The following is a 22,219-nucleotide window of genomic DNA, read 5'->3' as shown; positions in this document are numbered from 1 at the left end:
ATATGTACTCAGACAGAAGCCACAAGTTTTTGTTAGAAAATTTTGAACACCACTTGGTCATTTATTGTTACCATAATTCTAAATAAGTTTATTCATACTTAAAAATGATGTAGTTACTTAAAATAAATGTAAATCTTAATGAATAGTAGGAAATATTTAGTTATGTACACTTTTTTTTTAAATAAAATTGTTACTATTTTACGATTTTTTTATTTATTTGTATGCATATTTTGTAAAATATTTGCATATTTTCGGGTAAACACGTGCATATTTATGCGCATATTTTCTACATTTTTATTTGCATATTTGCCGAAGTCTAGTTATAGCAAACCTTCATTAGTGGAGCCGGTACTAGAAGAAGACTCACTTCTTGTAGAGCCAAGAGAGAAGAAGATTTGTAGACAAATCATGACACCTTCGATTTTATAATGATATTTGATAAGAATTTAGAAGAGAACTGAGTATTATTTTAAATTATTCAACAATTTCTACTATAAACATGCTTTGAGTTGAAAAAACGTTTTGCAAGTAGAAAAATAAACTTATTTACAATTTTAGCGTTAATTTAACAGCATAACCTCGTTTCGCTCTTGGCCTTACCTTGTGATAGCAAATAGTTCCTTTTGAAAAGAAACATTGTGACATGCAAAAGGTAATAAAACACGTTTCTTAATAAAAATACACAATTTATTCAGTCTCATTATATTATAGACCTAATACTGGAATACTATAAATAAAAAAATATTTTTACAATAAATTTATATGATGTATATACAATGAGCGATAAAATAATGAAAATATGAAATTATTAGGTGGGTGATGTTTTGGCTTTAAACGTTTTGGCCACGTCTGTCATTATGGGACCCGAGTGACTACACACTCGAATAATTTGCATACAATTTATATAATCAGATTATTTGTCATTACAAAACAGCCAACTAACACAAAACAAGTGTATCGTATTTTCTAACCTATTACAATAAGTTTTAAAACCTAAAATTTAAAAAGTGCGTAATTCTTAAAATGTTCTATATTAATATATTTGTAATATAACAAAATAAATCTAAGAACATTTGCAATAGCGAGCATTTATACTATAAAGTTCAGAACATACAAAATGAAAAATTTTGAACTGAAAATACTGAAATAAAGAAAAGTCAGGTACAACAAAAAAGTCTTTAATATGAGCAAATTCAAAATATTTCATTTCTCTTACGTTTTCTTATTACGCTTTTTACACCCAAATGTATAATGGATATAGATTCAATAATATAAAATTAGATACCATCATTACGAAAAATTTTAGCGTTTTTTAAAATATACTTGAAATATATTTCTTAGAAATAATTATTGGAGGGAATACGTATATAAGCATATGTAGAAATTTACATATATTAACAAAATAGCATTTATATAACTAAGCATTTTTTAAGCTAATAATACTACATAAAAGAAACACCCAAATTAAATAAACCATTTCCTAGTTTCGATTATATGTTTACTATTTTTGCATAAATTAAAGAAAGAAAACCACATGAAACAAAAAATGTATTAAACATGTTTGTAATAGTTAAATCTTTCGAAGATTTTTATTTGCAACTTACAAAATGTTAAGCTTTTCTCAAGTTCTTGCATCACTTGAGTCCCAGTTCTGCTCGTCTTTGTATTCAGTCTATGAAGAAAGTTCAGAGAACCCAGTTCTCTTCATTCGGAAGACAGGCAAAGGAGGTATGTACAGTATTGTTCGCCACTACTTCTCTTCGCGAGGAACAGTGAACGATGATAGAAAAGACACAATATGCTTACCATTAATATAGAAATGATGCTTATTTAAAGGCAGAAGTTGAAGATCTTGGAGTTAAAATCAATTTGAAGCAATCTGGGGGAACGGCAACGCAGCCAGGCTTTAGATTAATGTCTCCTCCTGCTTTTATATCATACTTCTGAAGAAGCGTTGCTAGAACGATGAAGCTATAGCACTGTACTAGTCTTTGTCCGATACATGTTCTTTTGCCTGTGCTAAATGGGATGAAATGATTTGGTTTGACAACATGTCCTTTGGAAGACAAAAACCGTTCGGGGAGAAACTCATCAGGATTTCGCCAATAGTCACCACTGGCATTTAATTCGTAGTTATTAATGAAAATCATTGTGCCTTTTGGAACGTTGTAACCAAAAAGATCAGTGTCGGTGCTGGCGACGTGTGGTACTATAGGAGAGGATGCTTTGCGTAGAGTTTCCCAAATAACAGCTTCGGTGTAAGGCATAGAAGTTTTATCTAACAAACTGGGCTCTCTCGTTGTACCAGTTACTTCATCTACTTCTTGTTGAACCTTTTTGGCTACCTCAGGATATTGAACCAACGCTGCTAGGGTCATCATTACTAAATTGCCAATCGCGGAATGTCCTCCAATGAAATCTTCCAGTTCAAATATAATGTGCTGCCAACTCATATTTGGATCCTCTTCTAAATGTAAGAGCAACGCATCTGTGAAATCTCTAGGAGGAGCGTGGTGATCTAATGACTCTCTGTGATTATCAATAATTCGACTAAGAATAAACTGGCGGATTTCCGTGGACCAGTGAGAAATTTTCCTCATATGATTTTTGTAGAAAGGAAGAAGCCATGGCAGAAAATCGACGGCATACCCTTGATTAATTTCCCAGAAAATTTCGTCAAAATATCTAACTAAAGTTTGAAACTTTTTATCACTATAATCGAAACTAGTAGAACACATGTATTGAGTGAACATATTGGCACAAGCAGCCAGTACTAAAGGTTTAATATCAACAGGAGTATTAATAGGCAATTTTTGGACCTCCGACAAGAATGTGGAAATTTCATCTGTTCCTACATTTGCCACCATATCATATTGCAATGATGTGAATCTAGGAGAGCAGTACGTCCTTGCGATGCTTCTGCGGGTTTTCTGCAAATCTGACCAATCGCAGAGTGCCAAAGCTGCAAAAAAACATAAGTTACAATTTTTTTTAACAACTAATAAAAAATATGACATAAAATTTGAAACACACAATGCCAATAGCAATAAATATTGAAAATAGAAAATTTGTTTCCACTCTAGCAATAAATTAGTGTAAATTATAAATTTAATTATTAAATTAAAGGTTTTGTATAAACTTTAAATATAATTTTCTTTAAAAATGGTTTTATATACAACAATTTAATGTCAAGGCCGGCGCAATGTTTGGCACGAGTCCCGCTTAGCTAGACTAATTGGAACCGAAGAGCGAGAAGAAGAACGAGATGCCCCAAGCCCATTCAGATGTTCCTCTCTTTCTTACTCACTATACACCTGTTTCAAACAAACCAAACCATGCAGTCTACTAACATTCACTCTAGACTATCATACCATGCCATCCGCATCAGCAAGCTCGTTTTTCAACCACTTATTAAATCTTCTCGCTGCTTTTTATTCAACAGACGCACGGCCGTCCCTTAGACAATACGCGCCTTATTTTACAAACACAGGACCGTTCCTGAAACGCTGCTAGGCCTAATTCATTCAAGTTCAAATCAAATTGATTTGATGTTACTAGAAATCCCGTGTGCACTTATAATAAATTAATAATATTAACAAATTAAATAAAAGAAATATAATAATATATTATTGTCATCGAGATACAGCTTTAATAATAATAATAATTTGTAAATTATTGATAATGATAATAATATACTACTACTAATATGGTAAACATCGACGGAAATATACTGTACCCGATAATTAGATGGAATTAAAGTGATGTGGTGTTTGTCTTGTACAGACTCAGTTTCATTAGAAGCCCAAGTTCAAGTTCACGGCAATCGAGTATGTAATAAAGCAATTTTATGAATGAAGCAGGTGCACTCGACCTCTTAAAAGCACAAGGATTGCACATATAAATAACTGCGTTGCGGAAAGCAATGAATAATGCTTTCTTCTTTCTTTTTGACTTGACTTTTTGCTAGGAATGTTACAATAACGGGATTGCCTTCTTTCACAACCATTGATTCATTTAATCTTAAAATTTAGTTTAAACGATGCGAGAAAAGCAATCTCCGATGCTCCGCTCTAATAAAACAATTGAAGAGCTTCGGGTATCATCTAAGACCATCACCACAAAGATTTTATATAATTTAATTTCTACAATAATATTTTTCCTGTCATTCCTAATACCTAATATATTGAACATTTTTATTTATTTTATTATCTGATAATTTATTTTATTTACGTAAATATATACAAAAATTTTGTATATATATATATATATATATATATAATAAATTGCTGAAAAAAATTTAAAAAGTGTACTTACAGTTATTTCTATCTCCACCAAAGAGCCTGTGGAATCTAATAAAGTCTGGCCTGGCGTCGAAATCTCCTCCTTTTGAAATCAACACTTCTTTAATGAGCTCGAAATTATTAACGACGACACAGGGGGTAGCACCTAATTGAATACTGAAAATATCTCCATAGATTTTGCTAAGTGCCGTAAACGCTTCAAACGGAGTCCGATGCTGTCCTAATAGATGTAAGCTGCCGATTATAGGCCATGGCTTGGGTCCCGGAGGATAGTTGGGTATGACTTTACGGTTCCTCCTGCTGAACCAGCACACGAAAAGCACAAGGCACAGCACAACGAGCGCGATCATATCCGTTGAGTGAGGCACAACTGGTCACTGTGTGTGAGTTCACGAAGCGCTACCCTCTTTATGACGGACGGCCACTAGTTAAGCTCTTGATAGACCTGGTGCGCTGTAACCAATCGCTGATCCCCTCTCTATGCCCTCGCCCCACCAGGGGGTGCCTGCTGGTACTTTGATTTGCACATTGGCGCGGTTCATGACGCCCCCGCTACCTTTATTTTAAGGTACCACCACTACCGCTACTATTCTCTAACACTTTTATGGAATATTTTTTGTAGTATTTTGTCCCCTTCATAAAAATCTATGGAAAAATATATCAAAGTAGCTCTAAAAATAAAATGTTAAATATTTCAGCTAAAATAAAAATTTGTTCAAAAAAATATCTTATTTAAAAAATATATAATAATATTACTGGAATATATATCTCTACAATATATCTTTAGGATCTATTTAGGTACATTTTATAAAAAAAAAATAGACAAATTCTTATAATTTTATAACTATAAAATTTCTTTAAAATTTTTTTTATTTATTTTGCTTTAACCACTTAGGGTTATTAGCATAGAAAAAAGAAAAATACAAAAAGTGATCAAGACATACATAGGCATATACAAAATATCAATTACATAATAATGTATATAATATATATTTTAATTATTGATGTATTGTATTAAATTTTATTAAAAAAGTTTATAGATTTCAAGAATTCTATCAAGTCAGCTACGTATTTAGATTCCCTAGAAGGTCTTTTAATGTTTTTGGAATGTGGTGATATAGTCTTTCAACTGAGTATATTGGACAGTCAATCAAAATGTGCTTCACTGTCACTTTACATTCACAAACAAAACACACTGATTCCTCTTCTCTCTTCAACAAGTATTCATGTGTTGTAGAAGTGTGTCCTAATCTGAGACGTGTTATCAGGACTTAATGTTGTCGCTTTGAAGGCTAGAAGTTTCATGGAAGGACGGAAGATTTTATTTCTATCAATTTAGTGGTGCTTCTATTCCATTGGTTTTGCCAAACATCGTACAATTTTTATTTTAAGTAAGGTTTTAAATCTAAATGTACCGTTAGATTTTCCACTGATACAGCTGTATTGATTACTGTGGATCCAGCTAGACTATCTGCCTTTTCGTTACCATCTGTTTCAACGTGTGACGGTACCCAGAGGAATTCTACTGTCAAATTGTTTTGGTATATACGGTATAAAATTAACTTAATCTGCTGTAATGTTGGATAAGAGGGATAAATCTGAGAAATTGATGTCAGACAACTAAGTGAATCAGATATTATAAGAGATTTGGGAAGTTTGTTTTTTAGAATAAAGGTTAGTACCTTATTGATGGCAAATAGTTCTGCTGTAAAAATACTTGTTTTAGGAAACAATTTATAGATGGAATGTTCATGTGATATCACGAAGCATGCTCCTACTCCATTTATGGTCTTAGATGCGTCCGCGTATATAAAATGGTAATTTGTGTACTGTGTGAGAACATGGAGAAAGTGAGTTTTAAAAAAATTGGGTATCACGTTATTTTTGTTATATGCTGTAAGTTTAAGGTTACAAAGCGGAGAGGAAACAACCCAAGGAAAACATAAATTTATTTCACAGGTATGATAAATGGGAGGTAATTCAATTTTAAAATCTAATAAGTATCTATTAGCTCGTTCATAGAAAGGTACAGGACCCCTATTTCTTTTTTGATAGACCTCCTGAAACCTGTTAGCAACAGCATGATGAAGAGCTGGATTTTTTCCCGCGGGAAGATTTACAAACGGGAAGTAAATTATAGAAAAATCTTCCTCTTCTTCGGCTTGGTTCTATTATGAGTTCGCCATATTCGTCTTCCACAGCACTATTCTCCCAGTCACCTTCTCTGAGGTCTCTATCTATTATAGCATTTCTTATGTACTTTTTTCCATCTTATAGCCGATCTTCCTCTCCGTCTTCTTTCCGGCTTGTTCTTCTTCTTTAAGTTCCATCTTCTATCGGAGGTTGGAAATCATCATGGCTATGCAGACCCTGTTGACTACCGCTCTCAATAGTTCTGCACTACTTACAGTATTCAAACCATTCCCTCAAGTTCTTAAGCCACGATGTTCTTGGTCTTCACATATTTCGCTTTTCTCGAATTTTGCCTTGCATAATAAGCTGCAATAATGAGTATCTTTGCCTTCTCATAACATGGCCTAAGTACTCAAGTTTTCTCCTTTTGATAGTCAATATTATTTCAGCTTTATTTCCTATTCTTCTAGTAATTTCTGCGTTTGTCATTCTTTGAGTCCATGATATTCGTAGGATTCTTCTGTAACACCAAAATTCCTCAATGTATCCTCAATAATCAATTGGATATTTGTATCTGCTGATTTATTCATGATCATGCATTTAGTTTTTTTTTCAAATTCATCCTTAGTCCGTATTCATGACAGCATTCATTAAGTCATTGCATTACGTTCTGTAAATCATTGTTGTTATCCGTCATTATTACTGTATCGTCTGCAAAACGCAAGTTATGCAAAACTTTTCCATTTATAGATATACCTTCTATTGAATCTGAGAGTGCTTCTTTAAATACCGCTTCACTGTAGACATTAAAGAGTAGTGGTGACAGCACGCAACCCTGGCGCACTCCTCTCTATATTTTGTATCTCGGGTGTTCTGGTTGTCAACTCTTACCTTGGCAGTTTGATTCCAATAAAGATTAGATATAATTTTCATATAACGACTGTCAATATTTTTGCTTTTTAATATTTTTATAAGTTTTTATGTTTTACCCTATCAAATGGCTTTTCAAAATCTACAAAACATAAGTACATGTTCTGATTCATATCCATGCATTTCTGAGCCAGCACATTCAAGCCGAACAAAGCATCTCTTCTCCATACCATTTCTAAAGCCAAATTGTGTGTCACTAATTTCATATTCAAGAGTTTTAACAATTCTGCTATGTATTATTTTTAAAAATGTTTTAAGTGTGTGACTCATTAAAGCTATTGTTCTGTGATCTGAGCAGGATATTATGCACTTGACTTTTTGGGTATTGCCACAAAGGTCGACTGCAGCGATTGTCTGGGGATTGTGGAAGTCTGATATATTAGTTTAAAGAGTTCAACCATTACATCAATAACATCTTCATCAATGAGTTTTAATAATTCGATGGGCACATCATCTGGTCCGGTAGCTTTGCCCTATTTGTGTTTTTGATGGCATAGATGACTTCTTCCCGTAATATTGATGGATCCGTATCGACTGTGGTTTCTAATGATAGTTATTCTCTTTCATTATTAAATAGCTTTTGGATGTATTGGTCCAGTGACGCAATCTTTCCTTCATATCGGTAATAATATCTTCTTTATCATTTATAAGGATATTCGTTCTTGTGCTTTTCTAGAACCTGCCATTTCTTTGATTGTTTTGTGTAAATTAAAGCTCATACTTTTTATCCAGATCTTATATTTCCTTGCATCTGTCATAGAGCCACCTCTCTTTTGCCTCTCGAATTTTCTTTCTGTTGTTTTTCTGAATCTCTTTGTATTTATTCAGGTCTTTTGCTTTATGTTTTCTTCGTTCTTCCATAAGTTCAAGAATTTCTACTGTCATCCAAAGTTTTGTTTTTCCCCATGTGGTTTGAGGGTTTCTTTTCCAACTGACTCAAGAGCATGTTGAATTTTTCCACATTTTTGGTCAATAGTTAGAGTTTCTGCATTATCTTCTCTGACTTTCCTTAAGTTTTCGTTTATTTTAAATTTCGTTTCCGCATATGTTTTAGCCGCCTTGTATCTATGATTTTCTTGGAGCTAGGGTGCTTTACATTTTTTAGTTTCACTCTTATCGACAAAACAACTGGATCATGATCGGAGAATATGTCCGATTCTGGATAAGTTTTGGATGATATTATAGAATTTCTATATCTCCTGTTGACGATAATATAATCTATTTGATTTCTGACTGTTTTGTTATTATTGTCAGCTGGTGACCTCTATGCGTATAATCTACCTTTAAGAAGTTTGAACAAGGTATTTGCAATTATGAGTTCCTCATTTATACAGAAATCAACCAGCCGATCTCCACGTTCATTTCTTACCCGGAGTCCATATCGCCCCACACAATTCTCCACTTCTCCTTGGCCCACTTTAGCTTCTAAATCTCCCAATATAATATTTATATAATGTCTTTTAGTTAGCTTTAAGAGATTGCCAATTTGTTCATAGAAGTTCTCTATGGTGCCTTTATCCTTCCCTGCAGTGGGTGCATATACTTGGATTATATTTATTTGACGTTTTAAAGGAGAGTTGAGAGACAGCATCAATCCTCGATCAGAGTAGGGAACAAAGTTACAAACAGCTTTTTCAGAATTCTAATCAACTATAATGCCAACTCCTTGCCTGTGATTGGAGTTGTTGTTACCGGAATAAATATATTGTTCCATTTCTGGTGTTACGTTTATCTGATTCTGGCCATTGTATATTGCTAAGCCCCAGTATGTTAATCTTCATTCTGCACATTTCCTACCCAGTGTTATCTAGGGTCTTTCCGGCGGGTCCGTCCAATTCTGGGTCTCTATTTTTCAACTTTTTTGTAATTGAGCATTCAATTTAAATTCTGTTCCATAGATCCTCTGTTCTTGTTATATTCTCTCTGGTAATTTGTAGACATCTTCTCATAAAGTCAAACCACATATTCACCCCTTTATTGCAGAGTGCTATGAGACTCAATAATTGGCAGAATACTGGAGTCAACATAACTGGAGAGTTTCTGAACAACTCGAGGTTTGCAGACGACGTAGTCCTAATTGCAGATCGGGTAAATGATGTCTACCAACTTGTTCAAGACTTTCAGAGCTCTTGTGAATGGCCAACTTTGTACTGGCCAAAAAATTTCAACTAATGAAACACAAATTGAACAAGTGTATACATATAAGTATCTGGGCCACGAGATTAAATTAGGTAGAGACAATCAAACGACAGAAATAAACATGAGAATAGGACAGGCAGCTTACTTTTTAGATCAGATATTACCATGTGGAAGGTCTTTGATCAATGTGTACTCCCAGTTCTAACGTATGGAGCAGAAACATTGACCATTACCATAAAAGTAATCAATAAGATACAAGGACTTCTACGGAACACAAAAAGAAATATGGAGAATGATCAGAGGACAAAGAAAAGAGATGAACGAACTAATAAAAACGAAACCCATTCAGAAGGAAACATGGGTAGACTACTTCAAATCCCAATTTGCTAAAGGTGACAATAATAAACCACCAACACTAGAGGTGACAAAAACAAAGAAATAAATATTGAGGAGGAAGAGGTAAAAGAAGCATTGAGAAAATTAAAAAATTGAAAATCACCAGGAGAGGATAGAATACCGAAGGAACTCCTAATGTACGGAGGACCAGATCTGACCAACTATTAAAACTAATTAAAAAAATAATAGAATATAATATCAATGGAGATCAAGCATCCTAATACCTCTCTTCAAAAAGAGAGACAAATCGGACTCTATATTTATAATGAGGCAGGTGCAAGAGAAATCGTTATAAAACAACAAATCGGCATATCTATCTTTCGTGGACCTTAAGAAGGCATTTGACCGGGTCAAATTAAAGGATGTTATACACTTATTGTACGCAAGAGAGATACCTCTGGGAATAATCAAAAAATATTGAAAATATCTACCAAAACAACACAATAAAAGTAAAAGTAGAAGAAGAACTAACTGACCCTATTGAAGCTGGCAATGGAATAAGACACGGAGATTCCCTGAGTCCTCTATTGTTCAACCTGATTATGGATGAAAGAATAAAAAAAAAGAACTAAAAAAGGTTACCGAATGGGAGAAAAACAACTTAAAATCTGCTATTCAGACGACGCAATACTACTCTTTCAAAGTGAAGACGATTTACAACGTATGCTGCACCAATTTAATATAGCCGCCAGAAAATTTAACATGTTAATTTCCCCAAAAAAGACAAAATGCATGGTTACAACAGCAAATTTACTAAGATGTAAATTGGAGCTGGAAGGTCAGATAATGTGACAAGTGATGGAGATTTCTAAGTATCACATTATCTAGCCACGGAGAGCTCGAAACTGAAGTGGAAGATCAAGTGAATAGAGCAAACAGAGCCGCAGGCTGCCTGAATAAAACAATATGAGAATTAGAAACAGCAGAGATGAAAACACTAAAAATTGATGGCATGCCAATATGGGAACAGATGGGTAAGAAATAGAAGAGTAGAATGGAACGATCATATAAGCCGAATGACAACAAATATACTAGTAAAGACGGCAAGAGACGGTTTTTCAATAGGAAGACGATCAGTAGGAAGACCACGAAAACGATGGAACGACTACTTACTGGAGACACATTGAAAAACATACAGAGTCATGTCTACATAAAAAGATGAAAAAGAAGTAACGAAATATGGCTTATTAAAATAAGGAAAAAATATGTTGAACAATAGGAAATGAAGTGTTTAAAATAAATGGGGGATTTATATCAGGAAGCTAAAGAGATAGAAGCTGCTAAAGCTTAATGATGAACCACAACACATCTGCTGATATGTTAATGACTATGCTGATGAAAGAGATAGAAATTTAAGAGCTCCAGATAAAACCAGAAATTAATCAGAGCACTAGAACAACAATATTAAGCCGTCTGGGTCACCTAACGAGGAAGCCAGAGAACAGATGAGCAAAGGATTCTTGCTGAAATGTGAAAGATAAATAGAAAAAAGGGTCATGTAAGAAAGATCTGCAAGGTATATGGCCAATGATAGAATTCGTAATTTTGTCTATGACTTTGTCTTGTACAAAAATTGTTAGTTATAATATAATCTATCATAGATCTTTGTCCACGGGTGTTATTGAATGTACACTTATGTTGGTCTTTGTGGCCAAAAAATGTGTTGTTTATTCTAAGTTCCTTATTCGTGCAGAAGTTTATCATCAGTTGTCAACTTTCGTTTTTAACATTCTCGTTATGTTTTTGCTTAATTCCGGATATTACTTGATTGCCTATTCGAGCATTAAAATCCCCAATATTATCATCCTCCCTCTGACTTAATCTACTACTTGTTGCAATTCGTCATAAAAAGTTTTCCTTGTTTATTTCGTTACTGTACTGGACTATTTTGACAAAACAGTCAATACATTGACTGTCTAGAACAAACTATTTTGTCTTGAACTAAACTCAACAATGAAGGAAAAAGGTTGTTTCTTTAAAATGCAAAACCTTTCAAAGTTCAACTTTTTTGGCCAGATTTTCTTGTACCTTTATTATATTGCTCATCTTTCTGATTTCACTAATCTGGGAAAAATGATCCAAATATACTTAAATCTTAATAGAGCCGAGATCTTATTAGCAAGCTTTAAAAATGATTGAAATCGATCAAAATAAGATTCTAATTTAACCATTATTCAAATAACTACTATCTTGCATTATTTACAACACAAAAATTTGGTGGTTTGAATCATCTCTGCTTCCACTATCCATGTTAGTAATGCTGCGTCCTTAAGCTTAATTATTTTTGCGGGAATATCATCGCTAGCGGTACTTTTGTACTTTTATTTAGGAAAAATAAAATTTGTAATGTGTAATACAGATTATAACGGGAAATATTGGTAACAAAAATATGAGAAATACAATAGAAACTCTCATAAAAATACATGTACGTGTTGTTTTTATTATCTCGTTTAAGAAGTATAATACCTACTATTTTGTACATATTTTATTTCCGCGTAATATTTCTACTTAGACTGCTATTTTTTTTATTAGAAATGTATCTTCTTTCTAAATAGTAAAAAAGTAATTATCGCATTCCTATTAAAACTAATAAATTTCCTAGTAATCGAGCCAAGATTTCGAGAAAAGAATTACAGACATAGTGTAAGCATATCATATTACGTTTTGCACACAAAATACTTGTTTTGCAGTTAGTAACAGACATGTTTCGAGGAAGTAGTTGTCAATTTTCACTCGTGAAGTATTTTATTGATATAAAAGTCTTAAAATAATTATATTTTATTTTAAATTGATATATAAGTATCGATATTGTATATATACAGTGTTGGGACAAAGTATGGAAGCAATTAAATATATTTGAAACAAAAAAGACCCTATTCGTGAAACTTGGCATGCACATACAAAGACATATAACGCATCTGATGGCATATTTTTTGTTACTACTCTACTTCCGATTTCACCGGAAATACCCTCAACTTCTTCTTCTTCTTCAAGTGCAATCTCCGCGGCGGAGGTCGGCAATCATCATAGCTATTCGGACTTTTGAGACGGCTGCTCTAAAAAGTTCATTATTTGATGTACATCCTTACCACTCTCTCAGGTTGCGCAGCCATGACATTCTTCGCCTCCGTATGCTTCTCTTTCCTTGGATCTTTCCCTGCATAATCAGTTGGAGCAAGGTGTATTTCTCTCCACGTGTAATATGTCCGAGAAATTCCAATTTTCTTTTTTTAATTGCATTTAAAATTTCTATTTCTTTATTCATCCTTCTCAGAACCTCTTTGTTTGTGACGTGTTCTGTCCACGATATTTTCAGAATTTTTCTATACACCCACAGCTCGAATAATTCCAGTTTTTTCATTGATGTCGCATTCAAGGTCCAAGATTCCATTCCATAAAACAAAGTAGAAAAAATATAGCACCTCGCCAACCTAACTCTTAGTTCCAATTTTAAATCCCTTGTACATAGCACTCTTCTCATTTTGTTGAAATTTATGTATGCAATGTAATCATTTGTGGAGTTAATCATTGTTCCCATGCATATTTGTCCACTTGTACGACATTGGTTCCGTTTATAAGAAGATTCTCGTTATTTCTTTGAGTTTTCGATATTATCTGCCCTATTGTCAGAATTGCCTGTTCGATCACCTGCGCTCCATGTATTAGAATTTTATGGATAGTCTCCCCCGGCTACGAATTTACTGCGAAGTAATTGGAAGAAGGCTTTGTATTCATTTGTGGAAATTCCATGACGAGGTGGGCTATATGATTAGTTGTTGTTCTATATTAGTTTTAGGTTCTGATTTGTGGTTGGTTTGATGTGCTGTCAGGTTTGCATATGTTATTTGATGGTTTTGCAGAGTGGTGTTTAGCTGATTTATATCAGTAAATACATGTGTGCTGTTAAATGTTGCTCGTTGAGCCTCTGGGTTTGCTCTTTTCGGCATATGTCTGTTTTTTACTAATTCCCTGTAGACTACACAGCCCTTATAGTTAGCAGGGTGATCTTATTTGCACTTAGCAGGAGTGTTACTAGGTTTTTTACAATCTTTTGTATCATGTTGTTTTTCGTATTGGACGCAGTGGTGCGGTTTAGTGCAATATGTTTTACTATGGCAATATGCTTGACATAGCATGCATTGGATGATTGAGTTTCTCTTATTTGGTGTCTCGACTGCTATTTTGGTGTGACATAAAAATTCTAGGTTAAATATGTTTTTGCTGTTACTGGTCTATGAAAAATAAAGATAAGGGTTCCTTTGTTTGTCTGTGTTGAATGTTGAATATTGCGAACTTTATAGCCGGTTTTTATAGTTCCTTTGTTATATCTGTTGTGGGTATAGAGTGATGGATATGTCTTATTACCAGTCTGTAGGCACGTTCTTCCTTTATTTTGTAAGTGTGGTGAACGATTTCTTCTTCTCGTAAATTTCTTATCCCATACAATATGTGTAAGGTTTTAATATTTCACGATAGCCTTGTTGGTATTGAAGATATTTTTAGTATTATGACCCAAAAAGATTTTCTGGCATTTGATGCCTGAACGTCTTTTCTATCCACTATTATATCCAGCACGATTTAGCAAATACAGATGGTTGCATATATCCCATCAATAGGAGATACACAAAGTACTCTGAGATATATCAAGTTTACTCTATTTTATTTAAAATATATATTTTATTATTGTTCGCTATTTTGGTAGTATCTATGAAGACAATGCAGTAAATTATAAACAATAATAAAAGCTGAAATATTAACTACAATAAACAGTGTAATAAATTGTGTAAACAAGGCGGAGTAATTTAACGTCTTTGTGGTTGTACACATTATGACAAGTCATTCAAACACGGTATACAAAGCATCAGCGAGAGATTCCCACGAACAAAATTAGGTAATCAATACACAACTTTATTATTATGCTATAAAACACTAACCTAGACAATCGAAAAGAATGTTTTTGTTACTTTCGGGGATTGTACCCCCTCCCGAGAATATAAATGAAAACGTATTCACTTGGAATAGAATATTTATTTCGTAATGCTGAAGAATGCACTTTATATTTCATACTAAAGCCAGCACCCACCTGTGTAATATTTAAGTGTCAACAATTTCTTATCATAAAGTTTTTGTTAGAGTTCGTTTCGACTTTAAATACAAGAAATGTCGATAGAAAACGATCATCTTCATGGTTTTCTCTTGTTAGCTTTTTTATTATTTCAATAAGCACAGTTTTTTATTGAATTTGCATCATTGTCCACCCGTCGGTCCATCTGTTCCATAAATCTTGAAGGAAAAGTCCTTTAGTCTTGAAACTTGATACGTGGATTCCTCTTGGTGTAAGGAAAACCCTCTTCTTCCCATACTATTTATCTTTTTAAAGAAAAAGTACTCAAGGGAAGTCATATAGCCTTGAAATTTGGTACATTAGCTGTTCTGGGTAAATGAACTACTTGATTAATTTGGATTAATGTTTTTTGTCTGCGATATCTATGCACCTTTATAAAGCTTTCTTTTAATTGTGTGCTTCGTAAAACCGCGTGCTTTTCAATAGCATAACTTCGTTCAATATCCGTCCGTTAAATTGTTCAATTGCTCTTAAATGTCTTTATCTCCATCTTGAGCCTTTTCTGTGGATGAATATACAAGCTATCTTGGAAGATGACCGCCATATGTCAAAAAAGACAATTTTCAGAAATGGCCATTTAAAAGTCGATGAATTTTAAAAATATGATAAAACTTTACTTATAACTAACAGGCTAATATATATTTTGGAAATAGTGAAAAGGTTGCTGCTGTGAGCATATATTCATGAATGTTAGGGAAATGAGTTTTCTAGTTACAATCCGTAATCACTGTTGGTATAGAACTAAACTAAAAAGGACACCAAATGGTAGAAAAACAATTTAAAATAATCTGCTACGCAGACGACGCAATACTACTCACTCAAAGTGAAGATGATTTACAACGTATGCTGCACCAACTTAATATAACCGCCAGAAAAATTAAAATGTTAATTGCCCAAAAAGAGACAAAATGCATGGTTGTAACAGCAAATTTACTAAGATGTAAATTGGAGCTGGAAGGTCAGATAATGTGACAAGTGATGGAGATTTCTAGGCATCACATTATCTAGCTACGGAAAGCTCGAAACTGAAGTGGAAGATCAAGTGAATAGAGCAACCAGAACCGCAGGCTGCCTGAATAAAACAATATGGAGAAATAAAAATATCGGAAAAGAAATGAAAGACAGAATTTACAAAACAGTCATCAGACCAATAATGACATACGCGGCAGAAACACGACCTGGCACAGAGAGGACCAAAAGGATGTTAGAAACAGCAGAGATGAAAACACTTAGACAAATTAATGGTAAAACAATATGGGACAGAGCTAGAAGTACAGAGATGCGAAAGTAGATGCAAAGCCGAGAACATCAAGGACTGAGTAAGAAATAGAAGAATAGAATGGAACAATCATATAAGCCTAATGACAACGAATAGAGTAGTAAAGACGGCAAGAAACGGTTCTCCAATAGGAAGACCACGAAAACGATGGAACGGTAACTTACTGGAAGCACATTGAAAAACAGACAGAGTCATGTCTACATAAAAAGAAGAAGAAGAAGAAAAATATTAGTAAAATATCGCTACTTTTGTTTTCTACCCTATACGTGTTTTGACCTCCTTACCCTGTCCCTGTGTAGTTTATTGATTATGAAATGTCTAGATGAGCCCCTACATCAGATTATGCTCGTGTCCCAGATCTATTCCATTTGTTAATCATTGTACTTAAGTTATACGTGGTTGGATTGTATTGGTATGAGCTAATCCATTTTGAACACATTAATAAGATCAAAAATAAGAGTTTTGACTTTTATTATATATTAGAAACAATTTTTCTAATGCTTTCTTGTTGATATTTCACGGACGTAATATATTTTGATTTAAAAATAGATAAACCTCAATACGACTAAATAAATGACTCAAGTTTTTCCATAAATAAAAAAATCCTCTTCTTCTTAATTTTTTTTATATGATTTAATTAAATTTATTATAACTTAATTTATTTGATATTCAGTTCTGTTCGGCTTTTTAATTTTTAAAACGTAAATTATTCAATTCAATATACGGACTATGCTGTTATGCTGTATACTTTTCACGAGTCTTTTTCATGACATTGTGTGTAATATGAAAAAGAGCAAGGTAAATATGCGTTTTAGTGCACACTGTTCGAAATGTTCTACATAAATCGCCGCCACTTAATCAGCATAAATATCACTATCACAATCAATATTATAAATAGTCTCGAATTACTTTAAACTTTTTTAACGATAATATTTGTTTGTATTTCAGCATGTCTGAATAATCAATTGACAAAAAAAATAATGGATAATTGTCCGGTTTCGCAATTAAATTACCTGGTGGTGTTAATTTAATAGTTGAAAAATTAAGTTATATATATATATATATATATATATATATATATATATATATATATATATATATATATATATATATATATATATTTTTTTTTTTTTTTTTTTTTTTCTGTGCATACCTAGTAAGTTTCCTCAATTATGTTTCTATATAGTCCTTGTCTTAGGTCACACTTTAAATTTACCATCTTATTTGTAATATTGTTACGAACAAAGCCCGAAATTGGACAATCCTCGCTTTGGAGGGAAATTATTGTCCACTTCTAGTATTGCACCCCCAAACTGTACAATGTCCGAAATGATCAAAATTAAAAATGATTATCGAAACGCCAATCGATCCGAATCGATTATTATTGACAAGCGACACACCAAATCAAAAATCGAAAATTTCTTGGTAATTATTTATTTTTTTTTATTTAAGTTAACGTGCATGTGACAACTATGGCCATTAGCACGAGTTACGATTTACATGGTAATATAATCATCATCATTGGTGCTACAGCCCTATAAAAGAGCCTCGACCTTCCCAAGTCTATTACGCCAGTCAGTTCTATCCATTGCCAACTGTTGCCAGTTTGCTGCGCCTATTTGTCTACCATCCCCATCTACATCATCCCTCCATCTGAGTTTTGGTCTACCCCTACTTCTACTTCCCACAGGTTGTGACATAAGGATTCTTCTAGGAGGGTTGTTCTGCTGTGATCTTGCCAGATGTCCTGCCCATCTTAGTCTTCCTATTTTTATAAAGGATACTACGTCTTTACCACCAAATATATGTTTATATCTGTGATATATCTCGTAGTTGTACCTCCTTCTCCAAACACCATTTTCACAGATGCCACCAAATCTTCTTCTCAGGATCCTTCGTTCAAATATAAGCAGGAGATTTTCATCTGCCTTGGAAATGGTCCATGTCTCCGACCCATATGTCAACACTGGTTGTATAAGGGTTTTGTATATGGTTATTTTTGTTTTTTTGGCTTAAGTTTCTGCTTCTCATATGTCTACTCAGTCCAAAATAGCATTTGTTTGCTAGGATTATTCTTCGCTTGATTTCTTCCGTCATGACGTTCTCCTTGGTGATCAGGGAGCCTAAGTATGTGAATTTGTCCACCACTTCAAAGGTAGAATTATCAACCGTGAATTGGTGGCCGATGTTTCTGGCTCTATTGTTGGGTGTTGATGCCATTATCTTAGTTTTATTTTCATTTACTTGCAGGCCCATATTTTTTGAGGCGTTTGACAAGGTGGTATACATTTCTTCTAGCTTGCGTGTTGTGCGGGCAACTAGATCAACATCATCTGCATATGTCAAAATTTGGGATGATTTATTAAAAATGTTTCCTCTGCTGTCTATTTGGGCATCCCTGACCGCCTTTTCCAAAGCTATGTTGAAAAGGAGACACGCCAGCGCATCTCCCTGTCGCAGCCCAACATGCGTTTCAAATGCCTGTGATTGTTCGCCCTGTATTTCGACTTTGCAAACAACTTTACGCATTGTAGCCTTAACCAATCTTATCAGTTTATCGGGGATGTGGAATTCATCCATGGCTTCATACAATTTATTTCTTAGGACACTATCATAGGCCGATTTAAAATCTACGAAAAGAAGGTATGTGTCGATATTGAATTCATTGGTTTTTTCCAGTATTTGCCTTAGCACAAAGATCTGGTCTGTTGTTGATCGACAAGGCCTAAAACCACTTTGATATTCGCCAAGAAGCTCCTCTGAATATTCACTCAGGCGACCATGGAAAATACTCGAAAATATTTTGTATGCTGTATTAAGGAGGGTTATTCCCCTATAGTTTCTACATTTTACTTCATCGCCCTTTTTGTGTAGCGGGCAAACGATCCCAATACACCACTCTTCTGGGATTTGTTCCTCATTCCAGGCTCTCAGTATGATTTTATATATATGATTAGTCAGAGTAGCACCTCCACATTTAATAAGTTCCGCGGGTATACCATCACTTTCTGGAGATTTATTATTTTTTAGTTGTTTTATTGCATCCCGTACTTCCTGAATTGATGGAGGCTCCAATGGTGTATTGTTTTTTGCTCCTGGGGGTGGTTGATTTGGATCTTCTACTTCGATAGTAAGCAGTTCTTTATAGTGTTCCACCCACCTTTTCAATACTTCTTCTTTTGTATTGAGTATATGCCCCTCCTTATCCTTACATAGTCCGATCCTTGGTTTAAATTCTTTTCTTGCTTTATTTAGATTTTTATAGAATTTTCTTGTTTGATTTTCCTTTTTTAATGTCTCAAGTTCTTCCAATATTCTATTTTCATAAGTTCGCTTTTTTCTCCGATGGATGTACTTCTCTTCTCTTCTGAGATCTTTATATTTTTGTTCTTTTTCTCGGGTTCTTCTTTGCTGCATCAGTTTATATGCATTGTTCTTTCTTCTTGTAATGTCCTCGCACTCAGCATCGAACCAGCTCATTGCGTGGTGGTGGTGTTTGCGGCCCTAGAATGTTATTTGCTGCGTCTTTAATGTAATTTTCACACATTTCCCATTGTTCACTAATTGTTAGATTCTCTTTAGTTAGGTATTTAGTTTCGATATAATTTTGAAACCTTTCTACCGTTTGCGGGTTTTTGAGGAGTTCAATATTAAGGCGCCTTGTTTTGGTACTTCTCTCCTTCTTCGCATTTGAGATTCTAGCCCTAATTCTTGTGCCAACTAGAAAATGATCTTAATCAATATTTTAGTTAACATTTAACTTAAAGAGAAAATAATAAAAACTTGTAATATAACATTTATATTTTGTTGAGCAGTTGACTTTTCTCGAGGAATTTGATAACCTTGTTGATTTGGTCTGTGCTGTTTACGACCTCTTTGAAGTTAGTATTGATATCGAGCTGTTGGCGTATTTTGGCATAAAAAGGTATGCCATGAGTTAGACAGGTATGTCCTATACGCAATCTCCGTATTCCAAGTAACATTATTCCAGGGAATCTGCCAGGTGGATAGATTAAGCTTCTTCAGTCTAGCTTTGAGATCGTTGCAAATTTGTAAATTGATAATGGTGTCCGTGGATGATGCGGCTTTTTTGGCAAGGAAATCAGTTTTTTCGTTACCACTAATACCAACATGGGATGGTACCCATATCAGAGTGATAGTTGTATTTTGGTTTATAAGAAGCTGATATGTGTCATGAATATCTTGGACGATAGGATAGTTTGTGGACATAGCATTAATGGAGTGTATAGGGGAAAGTGAATCAGAGCATATTGCTATGTGTGTATTTGAATATTTTTGGGCATATTTGAAAGCATGTGAGATAGCTAGTAGTTCACCAGTGTGTATACTACACCAAGGAGAAATTTTAGAGAGTTCGATAGGTTATTGTACAGTGGTTACAGAATATCCAACACCACTTTCAGTCTTTGACGCGTCAGTGTAAAGAACTATGTTATATTTATTTTTGTTTATAAGTTCTAGAAAGAGAATTCTTAATGTACTAACACTGTTATCTTCCTTGTTAAATTTGGTGAGGGAAATATCATGATGTGGGAGTATGTAAGTTAAACAAAAATGGCGAAAAAACACATCCCTGTCTAACTCCTCTACAGATCTTTATTTCTTCTGAGTGTTTCCCTTCAATTTGAACTGTGGCACTTTGGTTCCAATATAATGTTTGCACTATATTTATGATTTTGCTGTCAATGCTCTTGTATTGATATTAGTTTTTCATGTCTTACTTTATCGAAAGCTTTTTCGTAGTCAACAAAGCACAAGTGTAGATCAACGTTTACATCCCGACATCGCTGAATCAATATGTTGATGGCAAATAGTCCTTCTCGAGTACCCATTCCATTTCGGAACCCGAACTGCGTCTCGCTAATATCATCCTCTAGCCTTTCGTATAGTCTCTTATGCAGTACTATGCACTTTCAGCAGTACTTTTAAAGTATGACTCATGAGGCTCAGCGTTCGATAATCAGAGCACTCTTTTGCTGCTTGTTTTTTAGGGATGGTTATAAATGCTGACTTCAGCCACTCTTGTGGTATTATTTCCGTATCGTACACCGTGTTGAATAAATCTGCCAATACTTCCAAGTTGTCCTGTTCCACTAGTTTTAACAGTTCTACTGGTATTTCATCTCATCCAGCTGCCTTATTGTCTTTAGAGTTTTTGATAGCATATTTGATTTCATCTATCGTGATCTTCTGTCTCTCTAAAGCATTTAATTCTTGTATTTTCTGCATTTTACCTCTTTCATCTTGGAAAAGTTCTCTAACGTACTCCTCCCATCGTCTTAATTTCTCTGGTAAATCTATTAGTAGTACTCCTTTTTTGTCTTTTATGTGTCCTTGCTGTCTATTTCGACCCATTCCAGTCACTTCTCTTATTTTTTTGTGCATATTTCTCATATCATATTTTGTTTCTAGTTCTTCTATCTCTTTACATTGTTTCATCAAATAGATTTCCTTAGCTGTTTTGATTTTTTCCTTAATTATTCGTTGTATTTCTTTATACTTCTGTAGATCTTTTCCTTTATATTTCCTTCTTTCTTCCATCTGTAATAGTATTTCTTCTATCATCCACTGTTTTTATGTAACTATAATACTTTATTTTAATTAATTGAAAAGTCATTCTTCTTCATGATCACAATACTTAAAGTATTAGTATTATTAGTATTTAGTATATCAAAACCTTGAAAACAATTTCATATACCAATAGCATATGAAACCTTGTAAAGTTTAAATCAAGAAGAATAAAGATCTATCCGTGAAGTATGAGTACATATTGCTATTTTATTTTTCCCTGACCATATTTTACTTAGTGTATTTTTTAAGCAGATCTGTTTTTAATATTGGAGAAAATAATTTTTTCCACTGTTCGTCTTATTTTATTCTGATTATTTTCTATTG

At 33.8% G+C, this 22,219-nt stretch overlaps 1 protein-coding gene across 1 annotated transcript; it reads right to left on the bottom strand.

The window, feature by feature from the left end:
• Positions 1–698: 698 nt before the first annotated feature.
• LOC140452385 (cytochrome P450 307a1-like) lies at positions 699–4,736 on the bottom strand. Its single transcript, XM_072546601.1, has 2 exons — positions 4,315–4,736; positions 699–2,962 (listed from the first exon to the last, which is right to left on the bottom strand). Exons 1-2 carry the CDS (start codon positions 4,649–4,651, stop codon positions 1,827–1,829), a joined length of 1,473 nt encoding a protein of 490 aa, XP_072402702.1. The 5' UTR covers positions 4,652–4,736; the 3' UTR covers positions 699–1,826.
• Positions 4,737–22,219: the final 17,483 nt, after the last annotated feature.

This window comes from Diabrotica undecimpunctata, chromosome 10 (genome assembly GCF_040954645.1).
Source record: "Diabrotica undecimpunctata isolate CICGRU chromosome 10, icDiaUnde3, whole genome shotgun sequence".
Taxonomy (NCBI): domain Eukaryota; kingdom Metazoa; phylum Arthropoda; class Insecta; order Coleoptera; family Chrysomelidae; genus Diabrotica; species Diabrotica undecimpunctata.
The sequence above is the reverse complement of the archived record's forward strand: the minus strand, read 5'-3'. Positions and strand labels throughout refer to the sequence as shown.

Bases quoted from the DNA above. Each gene is read 5' to 3' on its own strand.
- LOC140452385 (XM_072546601.1), bottom strand. From the start codon at position 4,651: ATGATCGCGCTCGTTGTGCTGTGCCTTGTGCTTTTCGTGTGCTGGTTC. The intron at 2,963-4,314 runs GTAAGTACACTT...GTTTTTTTGCAG, and splicing joins TGGTGGAGATAGAAATAACT to CTTTGGCACTCTGCGATTGG.